This window comes from Prionailurus bengalensis, chromosome B3, assembly GCF_016509475.1.
Source record: "Prionailurus bengalensis isolate Pbe53 chromosome B3, Fcat_Pben_1.1_paternal_pri, whole genome shotgun sequence".
Taxonomy (NCBI): domain Eukaryota; kingdom Metazoa; phylum Chordata; class Mammalia; order Carnivora; family Felidae; genus Prionailurus; species Prionailurus bengalensis.
In genome coordinates this window covers 125701189-125727010 of record NC_057355.1, presented here as the reverse complement: position 1 = coordinate 125727010, position 25822 = coordinate 125701189, and the positions used below count along the sequence as shown (strand labels likewise).

Sequence of the window (25822 nt, the reverse complement as noted above, 5' to 3'; positions counted from 1 at the left end):
GTTTCCACATATATTCACATATGAAAGTGCTGGGAAAAGAGGTCATTGTTTGGAGTAGAACCCTTAAGTCTGTTACAAACTTGTACACTTGCCTAAACCTTATGGATTAGATTGCAAGTATAGGACATTCTGTTTCCCAAAGATCACAGTTTCTACTTTAGGGAATCTAAACAATGAGCATTTTCCTTTCCTTTCTCTGTTTTATAAGCCTAAACTTCCCTCTAGCCTGTCAGTTATGATTATATGTACAGTTCCCAGCTAATGCAAATAAGAGAAGCTGCTGGTGGAAATAAGAGTTATAAAGAGACTTCCAGAAGTATGGTGGCAACATGAAATTGATTGAGTCAGTGTGCTGGTTGAGGTCACAGAGCATGGATTCTTTGCATATAGCTGCAAGTCACCACCATCCACATCTTTTGCATTTTCTGTCCTATTTTTCAGTCAAAATGCTGTAGATCTAGAAGCCAAAAAAAAAAAGAAAAAAAACAAAATGCCTCTGTCACTGTTTCATGATCAACCCTAATGGGAAAAGAAAAGTTAATTAAAATCTATGAAAATGAATCGAGTAACCTTTAAAGATAAGCAGTACAATGTAGCCAGTGTTAATATGACAATTTGTTAATGGACTAGGCAGTTGTAATCGATTTTAAAAATAACTTTGAAATTTTTTTACGTTTAAACAAAAGTTACTAATTAAAGGAAGCAATGACCTGTATGTGAGGCTATCCATGAAAACCATTTGCCATCTGAACATAACACCAAAGAAAACACTCATTTAAGATTTTTCTTTTCATGCTATTATCTTACATTGGAAACTGTTTGGGTTTACTCTTATTTTTCTGTTGCCAGTTAGTTTAGTATTCTTTAATCCCTTCTATTTGCATGAGACACACATTTTAAATTCTCATTAAGAGTAAAGGACTAAAACCACTAAAATCCCAATCCCACCTCTTCGTGAACTGGGTTTGGTGTACTCAAATGCCCTGTAGAACATCTGTATAATGCCTCATTTGGGGGAGAACTATCCTTTGAAAACATTCTTGGTCTTGTTTTTTTTGTTTTTTGTTTTTTTTTTTCTTTTTTTTTCCTATTGCCTTGACACAAAGAAAGAAACTGATCTGGCAAATGAAAATATTTGTGTTATTTAATCCACGTGTAAAAATCCATTTTGTGCTGTATTTCTACTTCCAGATGAAACAGTTGATTTAACTTATTTATTGAAATTTAAAAAGGACTCTGAATAAGAAGATATAGAAGAATTACTGTAATTGTGAGGATTTGAAGAACAAAAAGGGAAGATTTGTAATTATCTGAAGTGTATTTACTCTGGGTGTAAAAGAAAACAGATAGATATTAGAGGTGAATGAGAATGAATTTGTCACATGTTCATTATCTATAAACAGTCCTAACAATATGAATAATTACTTAAACTAAGTGAAGAATCTGTTTAGGCTACTAAAAAGTTTTTTGGGGGTGATTGTCGTCCATATTAATTCTGGGTAGTTGTTACTCATACAGATTGAGTATGTCAACTCACAGACAACGACTAATATGTAGAGACCTTGCAACAATCTGCCAAAGTACAGTGCTTAAAGATTCAGCGCTGGAGGGATCTTTGCAATAATCTAGGCTGCTCCCATTATTTTACTGATGTAATCACTGTGGCTAAGAAAGATTAAGTGGTCATTTTTATAAATCCATTAGCTAACTAATAGCAGAGGAAGAATTAGAACCCACGTCTTCTGATTGTCATTCTGGTGTTTTCCACTCTACTGAGTAAACCATACCATTTGAATGGGCTTGGTCTACCAACTTGGCCATAAACTTGAACATTACTGATTGGCTTGTATAGTCATGGGTTTTACCATTATTATCCTAATTGTCAAGTTATCCCAATTGTAGATATGACTAGATTCTTCTGACTTTTGCCAGAGAATAACTACTTTTTGTTTTTTGTTTTGTTTTGTTTGGGTCTTTTTTAAAAAAAGAATTTGTTTTTAACTAATCTGTACACGGGGTTTGAACGCACAACCCTGAGATTAAGCTACATGCTCCATTGACTAAGCTAGCCAGGTGCCCCAGAGGATAACTACTTTTGGAATAGGAAGTCTCAATTATTTCAGAAATATTAGAAGGGGATAACATTTAGAAGAATAGTATAAAATGTAATGTAGTAAATTATAGCTTCAGAATAATTACTTTGAAATGCTGATATTATTTCCCTATTTTGTGTCATCTGGTTTGTCATCTAATGTTCCTCTCTTGAGGGACATATATCAAATCTGTGATGTTTCTAAATCGGCCCAAGATAGTGAGCTCTTAACCTCTCCAGCTGGTATATAGATGTGAAAACTAGAATACAGCAAAGTAGGAGTAAACGTTTCTTCTTTCTCTTATCCGCTTACTCTATGAATGTTTATTAAGAAATTTGGCTTTTATTGTTTTCTTACAAATCCCTTTACTCAGTAATGTTTCTTTAGCATATACAATATTCTGAGCTAAAGTTCCTGAACATGGTACTTATCAGAGTGTGAATTTGGTTACAGGTTCAAATGTATAACAATTAACTATAATAGAATAAATAATAAAGTACTCTGTGAACACAGAAACCAAAGCAATGTTTCCAGGAGCATGAATGGTATTTGGACATGGGATGGTTTGTGAAAGTCTACAGAGGATATTTGTTAAGCTGGGATTTGAAGAGTGGTTAGATATTTTCTAATTAGTGAAGTTCAGGAAGGACATTACAGATAATGTAAGGAGATATTGAAGTGATGATAAAAGATAATGGTCTTGGAAGTAAACTTTGGAGAGATCCTTTATAAATAATGTACCAAGGAGTTTGGACTTTATCTCAACATGGGAAATACTAGACATCTACATTTCACCATTCTCCCCTGCCCATACAGTCATGGAAGACATCAAAACTGAATTTAAGACCTTCCACTGAGCTCAGACATATCCCTGGAGTACATGACCATACACACTCTAGGAAGTCATGACCAATCGGTCACTTATGGCAGCACAGATGGAATCCAATACCCTAACTATTTCAAAGCCACAGAACATCCTTGAGCAAAGAGTGACATAGCAAATGTTCTAGATTCATCACTCTGGGCAGTCTAGGGGAGAGGTTGAGTGATGAGACACTGAGGGTAGAGAACACAGGACACTATTGTAATTTGGATGAGAATTTCAGAACACTTTTTGAAATGGAATTTATGGAACTTGAAGATACCATTGCTTTTCTGAAAGTGTTAGTAACAACTTTTCTCCCCATCGCATCCATTTTGGATTTAATAAAAACTGCATAGTGTGTTTCACACCACTCTGCTATAGTGATTCCTGTAAATTCAGATCAACAAAGGACTTAATTTCTAGTTATAAGATATGGGAGGAGGAGGGAATAATAACTTAGAGTCCGTGTCTTCAGAACAGAATATAGTATCTGAGAAAAAACTGGTCTCTATCCTGTCAGTGTGTGGCTATACATAATTATATCTCTCTTGCAGGGTTCTCTAATCATCAACACAATTTATATTCATAATTAATAATAATAATTATATCTTTGTACGGGTGTGATGAAATAATGATGATTACTATTAACTGAAAAAGCTATGTATATTATTTCATACAATCAGTATAACAGTTCCATAATGTTGGCATTTTTGTTCCCATTTGAGAGTGAAGGAGAGAGGAATATGTGGATATGGTTATATATCCAAGTGATTCTTACACTAAAGCTCATGCTGTGTATTCTTCAGCATGTCCAAGGTGTTTTTATTTTTTTATCTCTTTTATTTTAGTAGTAGTACAGTGTCAAGCCATATACTTTCCTTTAGAAATATGGGTTAACTATAGTTGTCTAGAAAAGAGAAGATGGCTGTGTAGGCTAGGGCAGTTACAATGAGGATGGACAGGAAAGGGCAGATGTTGAGATACCTCAAAAAGTAATTAATTAATCAATTCACTCTAATATCCATTATCTATTATTTTGTCTAAAGCCATTCTGATTTTTTATTTTTTAAGCTTTTATTGAAATTCCAGTTAGTTAACATTTAGTGTAATATTAGTTTCAGGTGTAAAATATAGTGATTCAACACTTCCATACATCACTTGGTGCTCATCACAAGTGCATTCCTTAATCCCTATCACCTATTTTACCCCTGCCCCCACCCCCATCAATTTGTTCTCCATATTTAAGACTCTGTCTCTTGGTTTACCTCCCTCTTTTTTTTTTTTTTTTGTTTTGTTTTATCGCCTTTGCTCATTTGTTTTGTTTCTTTTTTTTTTTTTTTAATTATTGTCAAGTTAGCTAACATGCAGTGTATACAGTATGCTCTTGGCTTCAGGAGTAGGTTCCTGTGATTCATCACTTACATACAACACCCAATGCTCGTCCCAACAAGTGCCCCCCTCAATGCCCGTTGCCCATTTTCCCCATCCCCCACTCCCTCAGTTCTCTGTATTTAAGAGTCTCTTATGGTTGTCCTCCCTCTCTGTTTTTGACTATTTTTTTTTCCTTCCTTCCCCATGGTCTTCTGTTAAGTCACTCAACTTCCACATAGGAGTGAAAACATGTATCTATCTTTCTCTGATTTATTTCACTAAGCATAGTACTCTCTAGCTCCATCCATGTTATTACAAATGGAAAAATTTCACTCTTTATGGCTGAATAATATTCCTGCATGTGTGTGTGTGTGTGTGTGTGTGTGTGTGTGTGTGTGTGTATGTGTGTATACTATATGCATTTATCTATCAGTGGACACTTGGGCTGCTTCAGTAATTTGACTATTTTAAATAATGCCACAGTAAATATAGGAGTGCATATTAACTTTTTAAATTAGTGTTTTCATATTCCTTAGGTAAATACTAGTAGTGGAATTACTGGATCATATGGTAGTTCTATTTTTAATTTTTTGAGGAACCTCCACAGTGTTTCCCACCATGGCTACACCAGTTTGCATTCCCACCAACAGTGCCTTAGTATTCCTTTTTCTCCACATCCTTGACAACATTTGTTGTTTCTTGTGTTTTTTTTTATTTTAGCCATTCTGATAGATGTGAGATGTATCTCGTTGTGGTTTTGATTTGTATTTCCCTGATGATCAGTGATGTTGAGCATATTTTCATGTGTCTACTGGACATCTGTATGTCTTCTTTGGAAAAATGTCTATGCATGTCTTCTGCCCGTTTTTTAATTGATTTGTTTTGTTTTTCAGTGTTGAGTTTTATAAGTTCTTTATATATTTGGGATACTAACCCTTTATCAGATATGTCATTTGCAAATATCTTCTCCCATTCCCTAGGCTGTCTTTCAGTTTTGTTGATAGTTTCTTTTGCTGTGCAGAAGTTTTTTATTTTGATGGAGTTCTAATAGTTTATTTTTGCTTTTGTTTCCCTTGCCTCCAGAGACATATCTAGAAAGAAGTAACTGTGGCCGATGTCAGAGAGGATACTGCCTGTGTTCTCCTCTGGGATTTTAGTGTTTACATGTCTCACATTTAAGTCTTTCATCCATTTTGAATTTATTTCTGTGTATGGTGTAAGAAAGTAGTCCAGTTTCATTCTTTTGCATGTTGCTGTCCAGTTTTCCCAACACCAGTTATTGAAAAGATGGTCCAAATTTCTGCACATTTGCACATTGATTTTTTTTATCCTGTGACTTCGCTGAATTCATTTACTGAATTCAGTTTTTTGGTGGAGTCTTTCGGGTTTTCTATATAGAGTATCATCTCATCTGCAAATAGTGAAAATTTAACTTCTTGCTGATTTGGATTCTTTTTATTTCCTTTTGTTGTCTGGTTGCTATAGCTAGGACTTCCAATACTATGTTAAATGACAGTAGTTTCACTGAACTTTTTATTATGAGGATAATTTTCTATTCACATGAAGTTGTAAAACTATTGAGAAATCCCATAATATATAAAGACCCCCTTACCCATTCTCCCCCAATAGAAATATCTTGCAAAACTATTGTATAATAGCACAACCAGGATATTGACATTCATACAGTGAAGATTTAGAACATTTCCATGGATACAAAGATCCTTCATGGTACCATTTATGGCTACACCCACTTTTCTTCTACCCTCAATCCATCCTTAACTCATGGCAACCACTAATCTGTTCTCCTTTTCTGTGATTGTATTCTCCATCTGTTTCATTAATTTATGCATATATACCTTCATAAAGACCACACAGTCTTGATTCCTGTAGCTATGTAATAAACATAGAGATTGAATAGACTGATTTCTCCCAGTTCACTCTTCTTTTTAAAAACTGTTTTAGCTACTCTTGTTTAATTTTCTTTCCATACAGATTTTAGAATAATATTGTCTTTTATATTGATTTAGAGAGAATTGATAACTTTATGCTGCGAGTCTTCCAGTCCAGGATCACAAGATGTCTCACCGTTGTTTTGTGTCTTTCAGCATGCAAGTCCTTTACATGTATTGTTAAATTTACACGTAGGTATTTCGTTGGGGGACAAGGGTCTTTTCAACTGGTACTATAGTTTTTAATTTTGGTCTTCACATATTCATTCTTAGTATGTTGAGATATGATCAGTTTTTATATGTTTATCTTGTATCCTGTGACCTGGCTGAACTCACTTATTGATTCCAAGAGCTGGTTTTTATTTTGAGTTTTTGTTTTTGGTGGGGTTTTTTTTGGCAAATTCTTTGAGATTTTCTATGAAGACTGTCATGTCATTGGCAAATAGAGGCATTTTTGTTTCATTGTTTCTGATTTGTATACCTTTTATTTCTTTGTTGTATTGTATTGGAGAGATCTTCCAAAACCATAATAACTAAGAATTGTGAGAAACAGCATTCTTGCCTTATTTCTGACCTTAAGGGGAAAACATTCCCTTTTTCACCATTAAGTATAATGTTAGTTGTAAGGTTTTTTTGTAGGTGCTCTTTATCAAATTGAGGAAATTCCCTTGTATTTTCTTTTCTGAATTTGTTTTTTAAAATCATGAGTATTATGAATTTTGTGGAGTAGTTTTTATATATCAATTGGTATAATCATGTGATTTTCTTCTTTACCCTGTTAAGATGATAGATTATGGAGATTGATTTTTGAATATTGAGTCAACCTTGCATCCTTAGGATAAACCCAACTTAGTCATGATATATAATTCTTTTTATATGTTGTTAAATGCTATTTGCTAAAATTTTGTTACAGATTTCCGCATCTGTATTTAGGAGAGAGCTGTAGGCTTTTTTCTTTATCTTTTTTTGTTAGCTATATTTTTTGTGCTAGGGGAATACTGGCATGATGAAATGAATTGGGAAGTATTCCCTTTTTTTCTGTCTTCTAGAAGAGATTGTGTAAAATTGATGCTAATTCTTTTTTAAACATTTGGTAGAAATCACAGGGAATTCTTATGGGAGTTTTACAATTATAAATCCCATTTCCTTAACACTTACAGGCTAGTCAAATTATGTATTTTATATTGGGTGACTTATAGCACTTTGTACTTTTTTAAAGAAGTGATTCGCCTCATCCATGTTCTCAAATTTATATATGAAGAGTTGCTTGTAGTCTTCCTTAATATCCTTTTAATAGCTACAGTATTTGTAGTGATATCCTGTTTCATTACTAATATTGATAATTTCCCTCCACCCTCTTTTCTGTCTCAGTATCACTCTGTTGGTCAGCCTTGCTAAAGGTTTGTCAATTTACTTGAACTTTGTATGGAACCAGCTCTTTGTTTCATTAATTTTTTCTATTGTTTTTCCGTTCTTAATTTCATTGATCTCTGTTATTTGTTATTTCCTTCCTTCTGGTGCTTCGGATTTATTTTGTTCTTTTGGGGGGTTCTTGAGTTATAGAATATTCATTTAAGACCTTTTCTCTTTTCTAATGCATGCATTTAGTGCTATAGATTTTCCTGTCAACACTGATTTGGCTGTGTCCTATAATTGTTTTATTCAGTGTATGATATTTTTTTAAATCTCCCTTGAGACATTATTATCTTTGACCCATAGATTATTTAGTGTTGTTTAGTTTCCAAGTGTTTAAAGGTTTTCCTGATATTTATGCTTAAATAAATCTTTGATATGTGCTTCTATATATTCTGATGATTTTCTGTCTAGTTGTACAATTGGTTGTTGAGAAAGGAATGTTGACTTCTCCAACACCAATCTTTAATTTTTCCATTTTTCTTCTCTGTTATATCAGTTTTTTCTTCACATTTTGTTTTTGCAGATTTGTTTTTTGGTATATACATATATAGGATTGCTATGTCTTCTTGGTAGATTAGCTCTTGTTATTATTATATATAATGTCCTTTGCTTTTTCTGTTAATTTTCTTTGCTCTGAAATCTACTTTGTCTCGTACCGATCTATCATTCATGGTTTTTTCATTAATGTCTGCATGGTGTATCTTTTTTCATTTTTTACTTTCACCCTGCTGAATCAGTATATTTCAAGTGAGTTTTTTGGGGTATCTATGTGGCTCAGTCAGTTAAGTGTCTGACTTCAGCTCAGATCATGATCTCACGATTCATGGGTTTGAGCCCCACCTTGGGCTGTGTGCTGAAACTCAGAGCCTGAAGCCTGCTGAGGATTCTGTATCTCCTTCTCTCTCTGCCTCTCTCTCTCTCTCTCTCTCTCTCTCTCTCTCTCTCAAAAATAAATATTTAAAAATTTTCTAAAACAATTAAGGGAATTTCTTATAAATAGTATATAGTGGGGTCCATGGATCATATCACAGATTTTTTTTTAAGAGCGAGAGAGAGAGCCTCTTTTTTTTTTTTTTTTTTTTTTGGTTTATTTATTTTGAGAGACAGCACAAGAGAACATGTGCGCATGAGTGGGGGAGGGACAGAGAGGAAGAGAGAGAGTATCCCATGCAGGCTCTGTGCTGACATGGGGCTCAATCCTATGAACCATGAGATCATGACTTGAGCCAAAATCAAGAGTCTGAAACTGATCTGAGTCATCCAGGCACCCTGGATCATGTCATGGATTAATGACAGAGAGGTCATTAATCCAATCTGGCAATTTCTATTTTTTTAATTGGTATATTTAGACAATTTTCATATAATGTAATCACTGATATGTTAGAAGTTAAGTCTGCCATTTTTGTTTATTTTTTGTGTTTTTTATTTCTCTGCTTTTATTAACCCCACCTTTACTGTGGGTTTTTTTGAGCATGTTTTTTTGTTTTTTTGTGGGTTTTTTTTGTTTTTTTTAATTCCATTTTATCAGTTGTGTTTTTGAGTGCATCTCTGTGTAACTCTTTTGGTTGTTGCTGTAAGCATTACATTGTATATACACAGTTATCACAGTCTACTAGTAGTGTATTTTACCAGTTTAAAGTGTAGAAAATTTCTTTCTTCATGTTCTTTTGCCCTGGCTGGCCCAGTCAGTATAGCATGAGACTCTTGATCTCAGGGTCATAAGTTCAAGTTCCCATGTTGGATGTGGAGCCTACTTAAAAAAATTAAAATATATGTGTGTGTGTGTGTGTGTGTGTGTGTATGTATGTATACATATATATATGTATATTTATGTATATACATATGTACATACATAATGTATGTACATATGTATGTATACATATATAATGTATATACATATATATGTATATATATATGTATATATATATTTATATATATATATAAATGTATGTACTATAAATATTTCCTCTATATGCATTTAGAACCATGTCAGATAGTATTCAAATTTTTTTGTCTTAACATCAAACATAATTTTATTTATTTTTTTATTTAATTTTTATTTACTTTTTGAGAGAGAGAGAGAACAGGGGAAGGGCAGAGAGGGAGAGAAAGAAATCCCAAGGAAGTTCTGTACTGTCAGCAGAGCCCAATGTCGGGCTCAAACCCACGAACTGTGAGATCATGACCTGAGCAGAAATCAAGAGTCCAACGCTCAATCTACTGAATCACCTAGGTGCCACCAAACATAATTTTAAAACTCAATAGGAGAAGGAAAATCTATTGTATTTATGCATATTTTTTATTACTGTGTTCTTTCTTTCTTCCTAAACTTCTAAGATTCTTTCTTTTTTAATCATTTCTTCTCTTTTCTTAGAGAACTTTCCACAACCAATGTTTTAGTGTTGGTCTGCTGACAACAGATTATTTTAATTTCTGTTTCACTAGCATTCTAATTGTTTTCCCCCTATAACCAATTTATTGTTTCTCTCTCACTGCTTTCAAGATTTGTTCTTCATATTTGTTTTTCATAACTTTGTCTGTAATGTATTTAGCATAGATGTAGGGTAGACCCAGGAGTCTGAAATGCCTAGGAATCTGAATGTGGTTTAGTAGTAGGTGCATCAAGACACCAGCACAAACTTTTGTATCTTCCATAAATCGATTATTGAAGAACAAGTCAAATACCTAGGATTTCTATGGGCCCAAGAAATACGTACTCACTTATAAGCATAGAATCAGAATAGGGCCTAAAATAAACTGCCTTCCTACCCATAGAATTTAAATAAAAACAAACTTTCTATTAGGTGGACACACTTTATAGATAGTGTATGTAAAAAGAAGTATGATTTTATGCCTAGGTTTGAGCATATGAAATTTATTGTTGAAGTGGCGTTTACAGTAGATTATAAACTTCTCTTGCTCATCTTATTCATTGTCACATTAATTCCATTGACCAAGACAGCCCTGAAACCAATTTAGAACAGTGACTTTTGGATTAATGTGTATGTTTTTACTTTCTCTGCTTGTGTTGCTAATAAAAAATGATAAGAATCTTATTTGTTGGCTGAGTCAGAATTTTTTGTTCTATATCGTGGTGGTTCTCCAAGCCAGGGCCAAGACTGAGATGGAATGGGGTAGATTGTTGTGTTGTTTTCTGTAGGGTAGCAGTTTTGTGGAGAAGAGGTTTTAAAATCTCTAAAGTTGTCAAGATGGAAAGTTTTACCAGCAATGAATTGGCATCAAATAAAACATGAGTACCTGTATTTGGATGTTTTACCACATACCCAAGACAGACAGTGGATTGTAAACCTTTCATTTATTGGACTATTTGGGCTCCATCTGTAGACCAGTATGTTGTTTCAGCGTCTGAGACAAACCACAGAGGCTAGCCATACTTTTTGAATGTTGTTCTTCATTTTAATCTGTGTGTTTTCTGTGGTCAGTCCTGATGAGAAAACTCTTAACTCATTGTGGTATATCCAGATATGTACCAGTGGGTGGCAGTAGATATGGCAGAGTTCTCGGTAATGTAGCTACCAATCATAGATGGAGTCTAAAAGCAGTACACTTGAAGGCTTTTTTTTTTTTTTTTGCTTATTTGTTTTAAAATGCATCTGATTATATTTTCATACATATTCCTGATTTTAACAGGCATACTGAAGGGTAATTTTTAAAATAATAACAGCTAACATATAATTCTTACTAAGTGTTTTACATATATTAATTTAAAAACAACACATTTGATTATTTTTGAGATATTTTGGTTAATGTAAAGTTATATTATTATCCATTTATCCCGTTTACATATATTAGTGTGATAGAATAGAAAAACATTTGCTGATAAATATTATATCATTAAGTGGAGGAACTATTCAGCTGTCAGCCATTCATTTAAACAGATCTGTTGTTTTATTTTGTGAGATATTCTGTATGTTGTGTGTTGAGCACATCTTGCCAAAAACAACTGCCTTTTCCAATGTTTTAAGTATTTACTTTCCATCAAAGCCACATCTTTTAATGTCATCTCCCAGGGCTGAGGAATTTCATTTTGGACAGCAATTAACTATAGGTCTTCTCACAAATTGTTGTTACACAATTTGGTTTCACAAAGTTTCCTTTAAGTTTAGGAGAGCATTTGAAAATGTGTAAGCATTTATGACAGAGTTTGGAATAGTATGTCCAATACTATTGTCCAATACATCTTGAAAGGCAAAGGATACCAGTCACTTGTGTGCAGGAAAAAGTATTGGATCCTGGTCCAGTTTAGAAGCTCTGGGCTCAGGTTCATGCATTTCTGTTCACTAGCTGTGTGACATTGACAGAGACTTTTGCTCTTTGGGAACTCAGTCCTCATCTATAAAATGCGAGGAGATTGGATTAGATCAGTGGTTTTCAATCAGCATAATTTGGAGCTTTATAATAGCTCCACCATGGCATCACAGGCATTGATCCCAAGATAGAAATGAAGTCCCAATAGGCTGGCCCCTAGGTCCTCCCTTCTGCTTTCACCTGAGAAGCTTCTTTCAGCTTTTAAATTACTGCCTTTATTTATAATATACACTGGAAAGTGTATGTGATTTCATTTGTAAGACAGAATTCTACTTGTTTCATTTTTTAAATGTTTTTTAAACTTTCTGTGTTTTTTTTTTACATTTATTTTTGAGAGAGAGACAGAGACAGAGCATGAGTGGGACAGGGACAGAGAGAGAGGGAGACACGGAATCCAAAGCAGGCTCCAGGCTCTGAGCTGTCAGCACACAACCCAACACAGGGCTTGAACCCACAAACCATGAGATTGTGACCTGAGCTGAAGTCGGACGCTTAACCGACTGAGCCACCCAGGTGCACCTCTACTTGTTTTTAAAAAAAAAGGATGACAATCCTGGGATTAGGTTATTTCGATGGTCCTTTCTGTCCCTAAAGTATGAATGATTCCAATAACTAGGGAGCCAAAAAAGAAACAGAGAAATTGGGCATTGACTTTAGCCCATTGCTAGCATCTTGAGTATCCAGTATACAACTGTGGGAGGCTAGGTCCATCATTTATGACCTCTGAAGGGTTGTTGTGTGCTCTTTTATTTGATTAATTTTATTATACCACAACTGCCACCCACAAAGATGAATGACATAGATTTACTTTTTAAAGAGCTTACGTTCATTGAGAATTTACATTATCTATTGTTTTAGGCAAATGTCAGGACACAGAGTAATCCTGAAGAGGAGCATTGATTACTAAGTGAGATATAGAACCCAGAAGCTAAATGCTTTTCTCTGCTATCATTAATTCGCCATACTCTGCTGCCAGTGCTACTCTGTCCAGTGCTGCTGTTACAAATGTTGCTGTATCTGAAGCCCTTGTTTCTACAACTTTTTCTGTATTACCAGCTGAGTGGGGTTATAATATGGACGAGATATTTTACAGTAAAGACAAAAGGGAAAATCTACTCCTTTCTAAACTTAATCTCCAATCTTTCTATGAAGGGTCAAGTTGCTAGATAGATTTGTTGCTCAGGTACAGCTGGAGATGATCCTCCTTTTAAAAGCAAATAAACAAGCAAACAACCTATCCGCTCCCTTGGCTACTAGGAACCAGAATCAATATAAAAATGTGTCAAACCTTCTTAAACAGCCAGACCACTAGTTGCAAAAACTGAAGGAAGTAGTACAAGACTGTCTTAGCCAAAAACATGGTCATGATATATTACCCTGAATGTGCCAGAGAAATGCAAAGTGAAACAAAACAACACAACACAAACAGATTCTCCACTTCTCATCCACTGATGTCCTGCTTTTTTAAATGGAATTCCCTCCCACATGACCATATGTCATAATGAGTTAGTATCAGCTCATTTAAAGAGTTGGAGCCAGTCCAAGGAAAACACACAGGACTGCTCTGCCCTTTTCACCAAAAAAAAATCTTTCATTAACTAATGTTGATGGAAGCACATTTAGCCACAGCAATTTGCATCGCAGTTGAATTGCTGTTTGTATTGAACAGCAGACCAGAGAATAATAAAGCAACACATGAACATGCCAGTGAGCAAGGGAGCAGAGCATGCTCTGATCATTCATTCTAAAGCTGGTAAGAGCAAACAACAGCAAGATTGCTTGTTCTAACGAGCGGTGCACTAGTCACACTCTGTTGTCACAGCCTTATGTCACGTCAGCCGTCCAGAGGTCTCAACTACATTGTCTCATCTTGTGGTTGCCACAGAGTAGTTGCTTCTCAGCAGGGCCCACTGGCCATATTTTCTCGTCACAGGTTAATAACCCCGTTCATCATCCCAAAGGCATGTACTTGAACAAAGGAACTAACAAGTGAGCAATTGCACAGAGCAGTGATGTTGGTGGAGAAGACAATTTGGGGGATCCAAGTTAAATAGAAACCGTAGAGAGGCAGTAGTTAGAGAGGATATGGGTATGAAGACATCGGAGCCCTGATTGTTGACATCAGAGAACTCCTAAAGGAAATCAGAGGAGTAGGAACATGTGCAATTTTTAAAATAACAGTGTGAAGAAAGGTACAATTAAGCACTGAGTGGTACAAATGAGAGCACGATATGATATATACAGCAAGAAGATTAGAGAGCAAAGTGCTAGCTGTGGCTTTAGCACTAACTAGGTAATCTTGGGCAAATCATTTGCCTTCTCTGTATTTATTGTAGGATGAAATGCTTCCCTGTATAACAGAACATTCTTGCCAATTTCGAGTTCTCCAAGTTTCTGAATAAAGATAAAAAAGTTCAGTACAGCCATACAACCAGAGACTTTTAAAACTGATAGCAATCCAACTAAACCTAATTTAAGTATAAGTAAAACGAAGGAAAGGAAGGGAGGGAGGGAAGAGAAAGATGGAAGAAAGGACGGAAGGAAGGAAAGAAGAAAGGAAAAAGAAGAGAAACAGAGAGTTGGAGGGAGAGAGAGCTAGATAAGTTCGGGAGTTTTGTGGGGTTCAGGCAAGGGTGGATCTGGTCCTCAGCCAACTCTTTGTCTCTTGGCTCTATTTTCTTCTTTACCAGCTTTGCTGTTTTACAGGTTCCTTTAAGCATAGTACAAAGTACAGCCTTGGAAGCACCAGGCTAATATAAACTTGTGGCTTCAGGAGAGAAACTCTACTCATTTTTGCCTGTCCTGGGCAGGGTTTGTTCCCTTTGTTGTTAGTGGTCCATCCTGGGGCCACTTTGGGCTTGAGTTGACGCCTAGGTGGAGGGGGCACATATACAGGAGGACGCTGTGGCGAGACATGCTGTTAGCAAGTTAGGTAACAAGTGTTGGTGCCTCGCTGGTTCCCGCAGGTATCTGTGTGTCTAGGCTGGGGGCAGGGGAGAGGGAAATGGTACCCCCTAGCTCTTTTATTCTTAGAGAAGTGCCCTAACGATCCCTGCCTGTCCAGTATGTACTCTGAGATTTTTTATTTCATACTCAGGCATTTTTCAAACTATTGCTTTTATGCTATATCTTTGCAAGGCTCTTTGTTTTACTGTCTCTTTAAGACAGTAAACCAGGAGACTCAGTTTCCTCTCACCCTCCAGGCTCTCCCAGAGTCCAGCCTGGTTATTTTTCAGGTTCCAGGTATTAAGTGCCACTGGCCGTACCACTGACTGAACTCCCAAAATTGTGCCCCTCTAGTTTGCAAAGTCAAATGTTACAGGAATTCCTCTTCCCTGTGCAGGTTCCCCAGGCCTGGGCGCCTGGTCTGAGGGTCTGTTTCTTTCCCCTCTCTGTGCACACTGTGTCCCTGCCTCCTGAGCATAGTCTGAGGACCTGTTTAGCTCCCAGTCTATCTCTGCCCTTCCTACCCTCTTCCATGTGGCCTCTTCTCTATGTTTAGCTGTGAAGCGTCCATTCTGCCAGTCTTTGAATCATTTCCTGGATTATTTACACTGATGTGGGTATTACCTAGTTGTTTCCATAGGATGAGGTGAGCTTAGGGTTCTCCTACTCTGCCATCATTCCCCAAAGCCCAGGAGTTCTATATTTTTATTAAAAAAATTTTTTTTAAATTTATTAATTTTGAGAGAGGGAGAAAGTACAAGTGGGGGAGGAGCAGAGAGAGAGGGGGAGAAAGAGAATCCCAAGGAGGTGCAACACCATCAGAACAGAGCCCAATGCAGGGCTTGAACTTACAAACCATGGGATCATGACCTGAGCCGAACTCAGACGCTTAACCAACTGAGCCAAGCAGGCACCTCTAGGAGTTCTGTTTTATTTTATTTTATTTTATTTTATTTTATTTTATTTTATTTTATTTTATTTGTTTATTTGCGTTTGAGTTTATTTATTTATTTATTTACTTAGAGAAAGAACCAGCGGGGGGAGGGGGGGAGGGAGGGGGGACAGAGGCACCAAAGCAGGCTCTGTGCTGACAGCAGAGAAGCCTGCTGTGGGGCTCAAACTCGAACTGTGAGCTTATGACCTGAGCCGAAATTGGATGTTTAACCGACTGAACTACCCAGGCACCCCAGGAGTTCTATATTTTAAATGCCAATTGTAGTAATCTCTGTAGTCGTTTTTGTTCAATTGTCCAAAATCAAGGGTTGCAATGGGATTAGCTTTGCTGGAAAGCAGCTTGATCTCTATGCATTTGGAGAAAATAGAGAACATAATTTTGAAGTTGCAATAATACTATGAAGTTCTGAGGGTGATGGAGCTTCTTTACATTTATAATTTTATCAAATCTTTGAGTTGAGCTTGACTCTATAGGAGATCCAATACCCATTAATTATCCAGTAAGTTTTAGCTGTTTGGTGTTTGCTGTACCAAGCTGACTCTGGTGGAATGAGATCAGTTTTCTTTGATTGGTTGATGAACCCTACTGTCCACCACTCCAGGTCCAATGTCCCATTTAACAGTGTAATTCACTACAAGGGGCCTAACTTAGAGAAGGTTCTAATCTTGTATGTAGAAACTATCCTTCCTGCTCCTCGTCTTCCTGTGATTATCAGTGAAGGTGCTCCATCCTTTCCCCTAGCCAAACAGTAGTCAAGAGATGTGAGTGAGTCTCATTAGCTCCTCTCTTCATGGAATTTGAGTGGAGTGACACAAAGATTAGAGACACCCAGGATAAAATGCTCATTAGTTCATGCTACTTACATCCCTAGCCTTCAAGACCAGTTGTTATTCTCTGCAGAGTCAAGATCCTTTCTCCCAGGTATCTATTAATTACTCTTATATACTTCTGATAAATCTGAAAGCTTCCTGTACAGTTAACAACTGGTTGCTGTAAGTTAGCAAGTGCTGGGTACCAAACCATCCCCCAATTCCATTCTTTAGGTCTGGATTCTGTGAATTGGACTTGGCCCTGGACTCAGCTAGGCAGTTTGTCTGGTCTCCACTGGGATCCCCTTCTGAGTCCTCTGTGGTCATCTTCAGGCCAGATGAACAGCTATGCTTCTGGGCATTTGCTAGCTGCCAGTTAAGGCAACCTGCAGGGCATCTTAGGTGGGAAGAGTCCTGGGCTTTTGTCATCTAGCAGGCTGTCCTGGGCTTGTTCGTAGAGTTCCAAGTAGAAAAATGAAAATCTGCAAGGCCTCTTGAACTGTCAGTACAGATTGGCACAGAGATGCTTCTGCTGTATTCTCCTTAGCAAATCAAGCCCAGATGTGAGAGGTAGAAAGTAGATGAACGTGACCTCTTGATGGTAGTAGCTGCATTGTCACAATGCGAATGAGTAAGGATTCAGAATGAGGAATTTTCGAAGGCACTTAAACCATCTACCACACTCAAAGTTGGTTTCTGTATTGTTAAAGAACCTGATAAGCCTACAAAACCCCCCTTAAAAGTACAGCCTAATGCATGGACTTTCTCCTTTCGCTTTTTTGATGTAACTCTGATTATGGAAGGTTTAGGAGCCAAAGTTAACTCTTCTGTGGGATTCAGAGCAAAAATTATCTGTTACCCTGAATCCCAGTGCATTGTGTCTTGAGGGGATTGTTTGCAATTCCTCTGTAGCTGAATTAGCCATCCAGTCTCATCATCAGTTATATCATCTACCAGGTTTCCTGAAGTTTCAGCCTGTTCAGCTATGACCTATACCAGTATGACTTGGCTACTTACTCACTATACTATTGCTTCCTGCTGTATGTAGTATAGCACTTGCTAAAAAACATTTGCATTTGCCTTTCTGGGATATATATTGAATTTCTGTAAGTTATAGTTTCCTTTTGTGCAGCATAGCCTCTTGGTGAGCAATATCAATCATAGAGCAAGGCAAATGCTAATATTAATGTGCACTGCTGTAGGTGTTTCTTGCCTGTTTTCATCCAACTTCTGACTCAACCCAGCCCTCTTTAGGTTTGTGAAATCTAATAAGATCATAGCACAGGGTGGTAAAGCTGCAGGCAGAAAATTCTGCTTGCCAAATATATTTTCCTTTATAGCAAGTTTGTAAATTAATGTGGGGCACTGAGATACCATAGCTGTATACATGCATTTAGACAGAACTCTCTTCAGTTGACTACCCTCCCTTCCAGCCACTAATTTCTCTGAGATGATGCCAAGCTTTTGGTCAGATGTAGCTTCAATGCTTCCCACCTTCTCAGCGTGAGATGATAATTAATATGACTTTACAGCTAAGGTGGTGTTCTGCTTCCATTAATAACACCCATTATTCTAAGATGTTTTAATTTGGTTATAAAAATTGACTCTGGAGGTGGAACTTGGCTTGGAAGCTTATTTTAAGAGCAAATAGTTTGTTTCTCATTTTTCATTTAAAAAAAAAGTTGTTTTTTTTTTAAAGAAAATGTTGTATTACTTTGGAGTTATATCAGCACTGGGCCAAATTCCTAAAATATTGATATGATTTTGGATTTGTAATTTAGTCAGTTTTATTCTCTGGTGTCTCCATCAGAGTCAAGACCTCCCAGGGCTTCTCATCTAGCTTAGGATTGGTAGAGTCCAGAGCTCTGCCCCATCCTATCAGTTGGGATCAGAGGGCATTTCTTTTGCATTCCTTTTCACACTTAAACACAAAATTCTCTTTCCAGGCAACAGTTTATACAAGCTATTGACTGAATTGGGTTTGATAGTAAGAGGCAGCTCATTTTCACATTATCCTGATGGGTATTTTACTTTCTTACAGATCTCCTGGAGGAGACCCACAGAAAAGATGAAGAAATGGAATCTCTGCAGGTAAAGTAAATTCTCCCATAGGTCAGGTATCTTTGGGATAAAAACATTTGTTTTACTCTGTTAGGCTTTATTGTTATCACATTCAGACCACAATGCCAAATGGAGTGAAAAATAAGTCTGAATTTTAAAGCCTAAGTTGGAATTTGCTTCCTTTTAGAAGTGTTTGAGAACATTTAATAATCTCCTGAAACAGGAAGCCAACTCAGCCCCTGTGCTACTCTTGAAAGGAACCTTTATTTCTTGGTAGAGCTTAATGGGAGGTGCAACATTAAGAAATGAAAGCAACATCTTTGCAAAGTCACTTCCCCCAGAACAGGGCTGATAAACGAGGATGAATTCAGGGAAGGCACATTCCAAGTGAAAGTCAGGACTGTTCTGACTCCATGAATGTCATCTACCAATGACCAACCGAGAATATTAACACATGTATGGAGCTTAAGATTTACCTTTTATGCCTCTTAATTCACTATGGATTTATACACAGTTCTCGGGCTGGAAAACTGTGTTTGAAAGATTACTCCAGAATTTTAATTGGCAGTTCCATGGCATGAGCAATTGATGTTAACTTGGCATCTGACAGTAGTAGTTCTCTCTTCCTTTTACATTGGGCTCACTTGCAAATGGATAACTCAAGAGTCTGTCTTTATTAGGGGAAACATAATCAGTTATATTCACATGACAGAACCAATTCACTTAATGTCGCATTGGGGATTAAAAACAGTAAATAGTTGGGACATTTAGAGTTCTTCCTGGGCCTGGAAGCTGTAAGGTGGGACTGAAGAGTGATTTAATGAGCTAGCTTGAATGCTTAGGGGTAAAGATGTTTGCTTCTGGCAAATGAAGGATGGGTCAAATGAAGCCCAAAGAGCAAGGGGAATGTTCTGTAATTGGGGATTCTTCTAATTAATGGTGTATTTGTTAAAAGAAAATTATATTAATCTAAAAATGATGAAGAAGAGTGTAGTTCTATATACTTAAAAAAAGTGGCATGTGTTGGCCACAATTCTGTACAGATTAAATTCTTTTAACATCTTGAGCTATAGTCAGGTTGAAAAGAAACAGCCCTGGTTGGTCCTGTCTGGGGCTAGGAAAAATCTCAAGTGTATACTCATCTTGTCTATCTCTGAGAAATTACTATCAGAGTTATGAAAAGCAAAGCTTCTATGTATACTAAATATATATATTGAGAAGGTAATAAAGTCTTTTTAAGGCTCTGTGGTTATACATTGTATTTGCCCACAAAAGCACATAGAAACCTATTTATTGAGTACATAGTACATACATGGCCTTTTGAAATGACAGCACAAACCTTTTTAAGTTTATGTCTCTCACAATACAAATGCTGGAACTGGTAATCCTGTTAAATTTAATAGCCTAAGTTTCTGCTCAAGTATTTATGAAGAACTGGTAGCATTTTCTACCAAAATGTCCAGCAAGTGCAGTAGAATGCACCAGCCAACTAACAATGGACATGTATAGATGTAGAGTATCCAGTATGATGTCCAGCAGCAGGAAAGTTCAATGTTGGCACTTTGTAGTGGTAATTAGTGCCCGATAGTAACACTCCATTAAGAACAAAGAAACTGACGCCTCTGAGAACGTACAAGAGTACAGAGACACATCTCCGAAAACCTTTCATTTTAACACGAGGAAAATTCAGCAAAAAGACCTATATTCCTAAGTTTCTGTATTCAAATAGAAATACCACAGGTGATACTTTTGAGAAGACAAAGTATTTAGGCTGAAGTCCTACAATCACACAGAACTTTGGGGAGTCAAAGGCAAAATAGTTTCAAAAACAAAAACAACAATAGCAAAGGATTAGAAATTGACAGCTTTGAATTTTAATAGTGGTTCTGCTTCTGGGCAACTTTGAGTAACTCAATTAACTTTGCTGTGCCTATTTTCTCATCTATAATATAAAATCATAAAACTGTCTTCCAGAAGTATTTAGTGTGGATTAGATTATCCTAGAAGAGAGAGATAAATATTTAATTCCAATTTGCAATGTTAACAAATCCCCATGTATCCAAATTGGAGTCAGTTTTATTTACTCATTATCATCATATAATTATGTATAACAGACATTCTGTATTTAATGTTATCCTCCTTAAGGATAGAGGGGTGTTTATCTCTATACCCTTTCCAGTTTTCTCCAAGTAAAAGATGTGTCATATATTCATTGAACAAATGCTTGTTGAGCACCAGTTCTGTGTAACACTGTACTGAGTGCTAGGGATACAAAGGCAAGCTGCTTCTACTGGATGCATTCCTTCCCTGGGAAAGTATCTGTTATATAATAATAAATGGTGTATAATAAAATAATTAAAAATGATATGAGAGGGGATATGAGTCACTGTGGGAACATATAATAAGAACACATGTCTTTGGTAGAGATAGGATAGGTTGGGTGGACGTGTAGAGGGTTGAAGGTGGGTAGGGTGAGTAGCAAACCAAGTAGGTTTCCCAAAGGAAGCCAATATTTAAATGCCCTGGCAAGTTTGGAGGGAAGATTGGAAGAGTTTTAGGCAATGTGAAGGAAGGAAAAGAACATCAATTTCATGTTTGAGGAAGTAAAAGAAGTTTGGTATGGTAGAATGTAGCATTGAGAGAGAAAAAGCAAAACTGTAGTTGATAAGGTAAGCAGAGGTCTAAAGAACCTCATAAAGGAGTTATAATTTTACCTTTGGAATATGGGAAACCAGTTAAAAATTTGAAGCAAAACAACAACATGATCAAGTCTGAATTTTTAATAGGTAACTAACTGGTTGTAAAGTCCAAAATAATTGGGAATATTCAAGATTGAAACCAGAGGGACCAGTTAAGCAGACATTTCTGGGAATCTTGACAACAGAGGATAGTGACCTGGATTGGGTGGTAACAGAGAGCATGAAGAGGAGTGGGTGGTTTCCTAGTATATTTTAAAATCTAAAACTCCATGGAACTTTGAGATTGGTTGCCAGGAAATAAAAAGGGTTAAGAATGACTCCAAGGTTTCTTGATTGGGCAACTTTGCGGATGGTTGTGCTAGTCAGTGAGAGAAGCGGAAGTTGATTAGTTCACTTTTTGATATTTTCACTTTGGGGGCCTTGAAACATCCAAGTGGCAGTGTCAAAAGGAGGGTTCATACCGGAGGCTAGAGCTCAGAAGGCGAAAATTGAACATGCAGAGTTTGTTGTTGTCAGATTGGTCTCCATATCATGTAGATGGTACTCAAATTCCTAGGAGTGGGGCACCTAGCTGACTCAGTCGGTGGAGCATGCAACCTTGATCTCAGGGTCATGAGTTCGAGCCCCACATTAGGCATAGAGCTTACTTAAAAAAAAAAAAAGTCATAGGAGCAATGAAAACTCCCCAGGGGAAGTATGTAGATTAAAGAGATGAAAATTTAGGCCAGAGACATAGGGAACACACTAACTCTTAAATTTCAAGCTAAGGATGAAAATCCTGCAAAGCAGTCTAAGACATAGAGAAAAATCCCAGAAGAGCATAGTATCATGAAGCATGACAAATAATATTTCAAGGGCGAAATAGTCAATAAAACTGGGTAAATATTTGTTAAATTCTTGAATCTACGTGGATAAGGGGCTTAGATTTTAAAGTTAAAATTTACCATACAATAAGTGGTAATTTCCTTTCAAACCTGTGGAGCCACTCTCCTCTTTCACGTTCCCAAATATCTACTATTTAGCACAGCGCCTCACCATAGTAGGTACTCAGTGAATTTTTGTTACTTAGTAAGCAAATGAATTCCACATTTCTGGACTCGTATTTAGCACCAATTTGTGGTCTCAGTAAGTTCTACCCATTAAAAAACAATAACCATCCCTGTCCTAGAGTTCATTTTCTGTTAAAAAAAATTTTTTTTTAGTGGGGGTGCTCCTAAGTTCTAGCATTCCTGTGTATACACACACACACACACACACACACACACACACACACTTGATTTCACTCTCCCTCCTTTTCTCTATCTTGCTCTGTTTCCCCTCCCTCTTTGAATGTAGTATTGAACCAAAAGGTCAGTAAGTGAGTAATTTGGCACGAGTAGCAAGAAACAGCGGGCAAAGAAAAGGAAAAAATGGCGAGGGAGGCAGGCAGCAGAGAGAAGAGTGTTTTCAATCTTAAGAAGAATCACAAACAATGGAGACAAACATATTTAACAGTGATTTCTAAAATACAGCTGGTAATTACCAGAATTCTTCACTGGAGCTTAATATTGTCTGGCTAGGTTGTGTGTGTGTGTGTGGCATTCATTTGCAGTTACATTGTTTGCTGCTCTTCTTAAAAACAAAGTATTGTCTTTGACCATAAATGTGTGGTATGGTATCAGAGTCCTATTTGCATATGGGTTTTAGGTATATTGAAACAAGCAAATCCTTTATTTAATCCTCTCTGAGATCAGCTGAAATGTTTTAAATAGACACAAAAGGTAATCCGTTTCCCTCAATTTAGGTGAAAAATATTCAGTGACTGCCACCTTACTTGTGATGACTGGTAATGAATGGTAGGTGCTGCTATTGTTTTTTGTTTTCATTTTTGTCAACTACCAACCTACCTGACTCACCTTTCATCACTTTCTTGCTTTGTGAACCCCAGAGCGCAAATCACACCAAAGGAGTACCCTGCTTGGTTACAAAAAGCTTCAAAATGCTACCTAGGACAGACAGTCACTAAACAGAGTATCTGGAAAACGCATATGCCCGCCTCATATGCTAACTCATTTTATGTCAAATAAGATAAAACCAGATGATTGTCCACATGATTTTTCCTATTCACTTTCCTCTTTTACTAAGCCATCTTCACTTCACTTTGAGGCAATATCCATGTCTATAAATTGGGGACAGTAATAATACTGACTTAAAAGGACCTTAGAGAGGATTAATTGGGATAAGAAATGCATAAACCTTGGTGCCTGCAGGTCTTCTATAAATATTAATTCCACACACTGACTATTGTTTGTACCTACTGTGCACCAGACATGGTGCTGCATAATGGAATAAAGTAACAAATGTCCCTTTGCCTTCCCAGAGCCACCCTCTCCCTCTCTCTGACTCTACTCACTCCCTCCATGGGCAATCATGATTTTAAATGAAGATTTTAGTCAGATTATGCTAAAGAGAGTGTTGTGTCTTTGGATAGCTACTAAATATAATGAAACAGTGAAAAAAGTCACAATGTGGCGATAATGAAATTGATTATATGGGCCAAATATGAACATCAATCATTTTTTAAGAGGAAAAAGGAAGGAAACTTTCTAGTTGTAGGATCTATAAATGTCACAAATATTTCTAGACACAGTTTCTTTAGTATCAGTATTTTCATTAGAAATGAGCTGAATCCTTCATTTAATTAAAAGCATTGGGTTTGTGGGGGTTTTTTTTGCAGTAATATATTTTTTTCTGAGACATTCCAGAAGCTACAGATGCCCTTGAAGGATATTAAGTGGCATTACTGTGACATGCTGTTTTTCAGATGACCCATAATTATACTTAATTTCTTTCCCAGGTAGCTTTTAAAAATAGCTGGAACCTGCCATTTGAAGGATTTGATCTATATTTTTAGAAACTTTTGGGGGAGTGGAGGGGCAGGTGTTTGATTTTGTTTTTGTCACTCCAGTAGTGCTCAGGGAAAGCATTTGAAATGAGTGGAAGGGGAAGATAATCTTTTCCTCAGCCATTACTTCATTTCAGCTACTTATGGAATAGCCTATGACAACATGGTGTTTGAGGAAAAAATAGAATTGAATTTCTTAGTTCTTTTGGAACAAGTCTAATAAATATTAATATAGGGGAATTATAATATGCAAAAGAATTCCAGTGTAGAGTTGGCAGATACATCATTGGAAATAAACTGGGCAAGAAAAACACCAAAGACAAAAAGCTGACATGGGTAGATAAATCACCCTGGCGGAGGCTGGCAGGATCGTGCATTAATATCTGAGTAGTACCCATAGATGGCCAATCCTCCTGGTGAACAACCATGTGATAAACTGGGATAGTCAACAGACCAACTGGATAATTTCCACGATTTTGCTGTCAGACATTTCTTCCTGACTGTAGAATGCCCACAGCCTGTACTTTCAAACCACATAGTGATTTGGGGATTTTAGAGATTACAGGTAGAAATGCAGAGATGGGATGCTAAGAGTCCTTGAGTTTATTTAGAAGGGAAAGTAAGGATGAAGTAGGATGCTGTGTTCTAACACTGAATCTCTAGAAGAACTGAAGGATTGGTTAAAGCAATTCTTAAATTTCCTTGGAAGTTGTAATTTGCTTAGAAGATTCTATGGTACATTTTTAGAAGTCCCGATTTGAATAAATTGATAGATTATGATTGATTGTTCAAGTCTTTATTAAACTAGAAGGTAAATGCAGTATCCTGCTCCTCCGTAGGATAACTCATGAGAGTTAAAATGCAACTTCCATACTTCTGGAAATCAGCACGTAATGCACACCTACATATTAATGCAAGAATGTAGGCAAATCACTGTATGTCTGTATTTCTTTTTGTGACATATGATTTAAAAAAACATACCTGTTTGTAACCAATGACATAAACCATGCAAAACATGGGTGATTATGGGGGTTGGAGGATTGGGCAACACTTGCCACTTTCAGGGCTGGGTGGCTTAATGGCCCATTAAAATCTGTTTGCTCAAGGTAAAGAAGCTTACCAAGCTTAAATTCGGTATGAGGTCTCACCAGAGATGAAACGTTAGCAGTCTGTATTAGGGTCAAGCAAGGTCTCAGCCAATTAGATTTGCACACTTCCATTTACTATGTCAAGAGGCCTCAGGAGAACAGGGAACCAAGCTCAGTAAAATACATTCTACTTGAAACTTTAATGACCACTAAATTTTATCACTCTATTTTACCTAAAATTTGCAACTTAATTTTAATTCTGAATCTATAGCAGTAAAACTGGAAAATAGAATACCCTGAAAACGAAGTAGTTTATGTCTGAATGTATGGAAGTTGATTAATAGACCATGGCCTTTG

The 25822-nt window shown here is 36.7% G+C and overlaps 1 protein-coding gene across 4 annotated transcripts in view; it reads left to right on the top strand.

The window, feature by feature from the left end:
• CEP128 (centrosomal protein 128) overlaps positions 1-25822 on the top strand; it is a 394462-nt gene that overhangs the window by 300274 nt on the left and 68366 nt on the right. For all 4 annotated transcript variants that reach the window (XM_043556773.1, XM_043556771.1, XM_043556772.1 and 1 more), the window contains exon 20: positions 18775-18824. In XM_043556773.1, coding sequence (XP_043412708.1) covers positions 18775-18824 — 50 coding nt within the window. The remainder of the gene's footprint in view (positions 1-18774; positions 18825-25822) is intronic.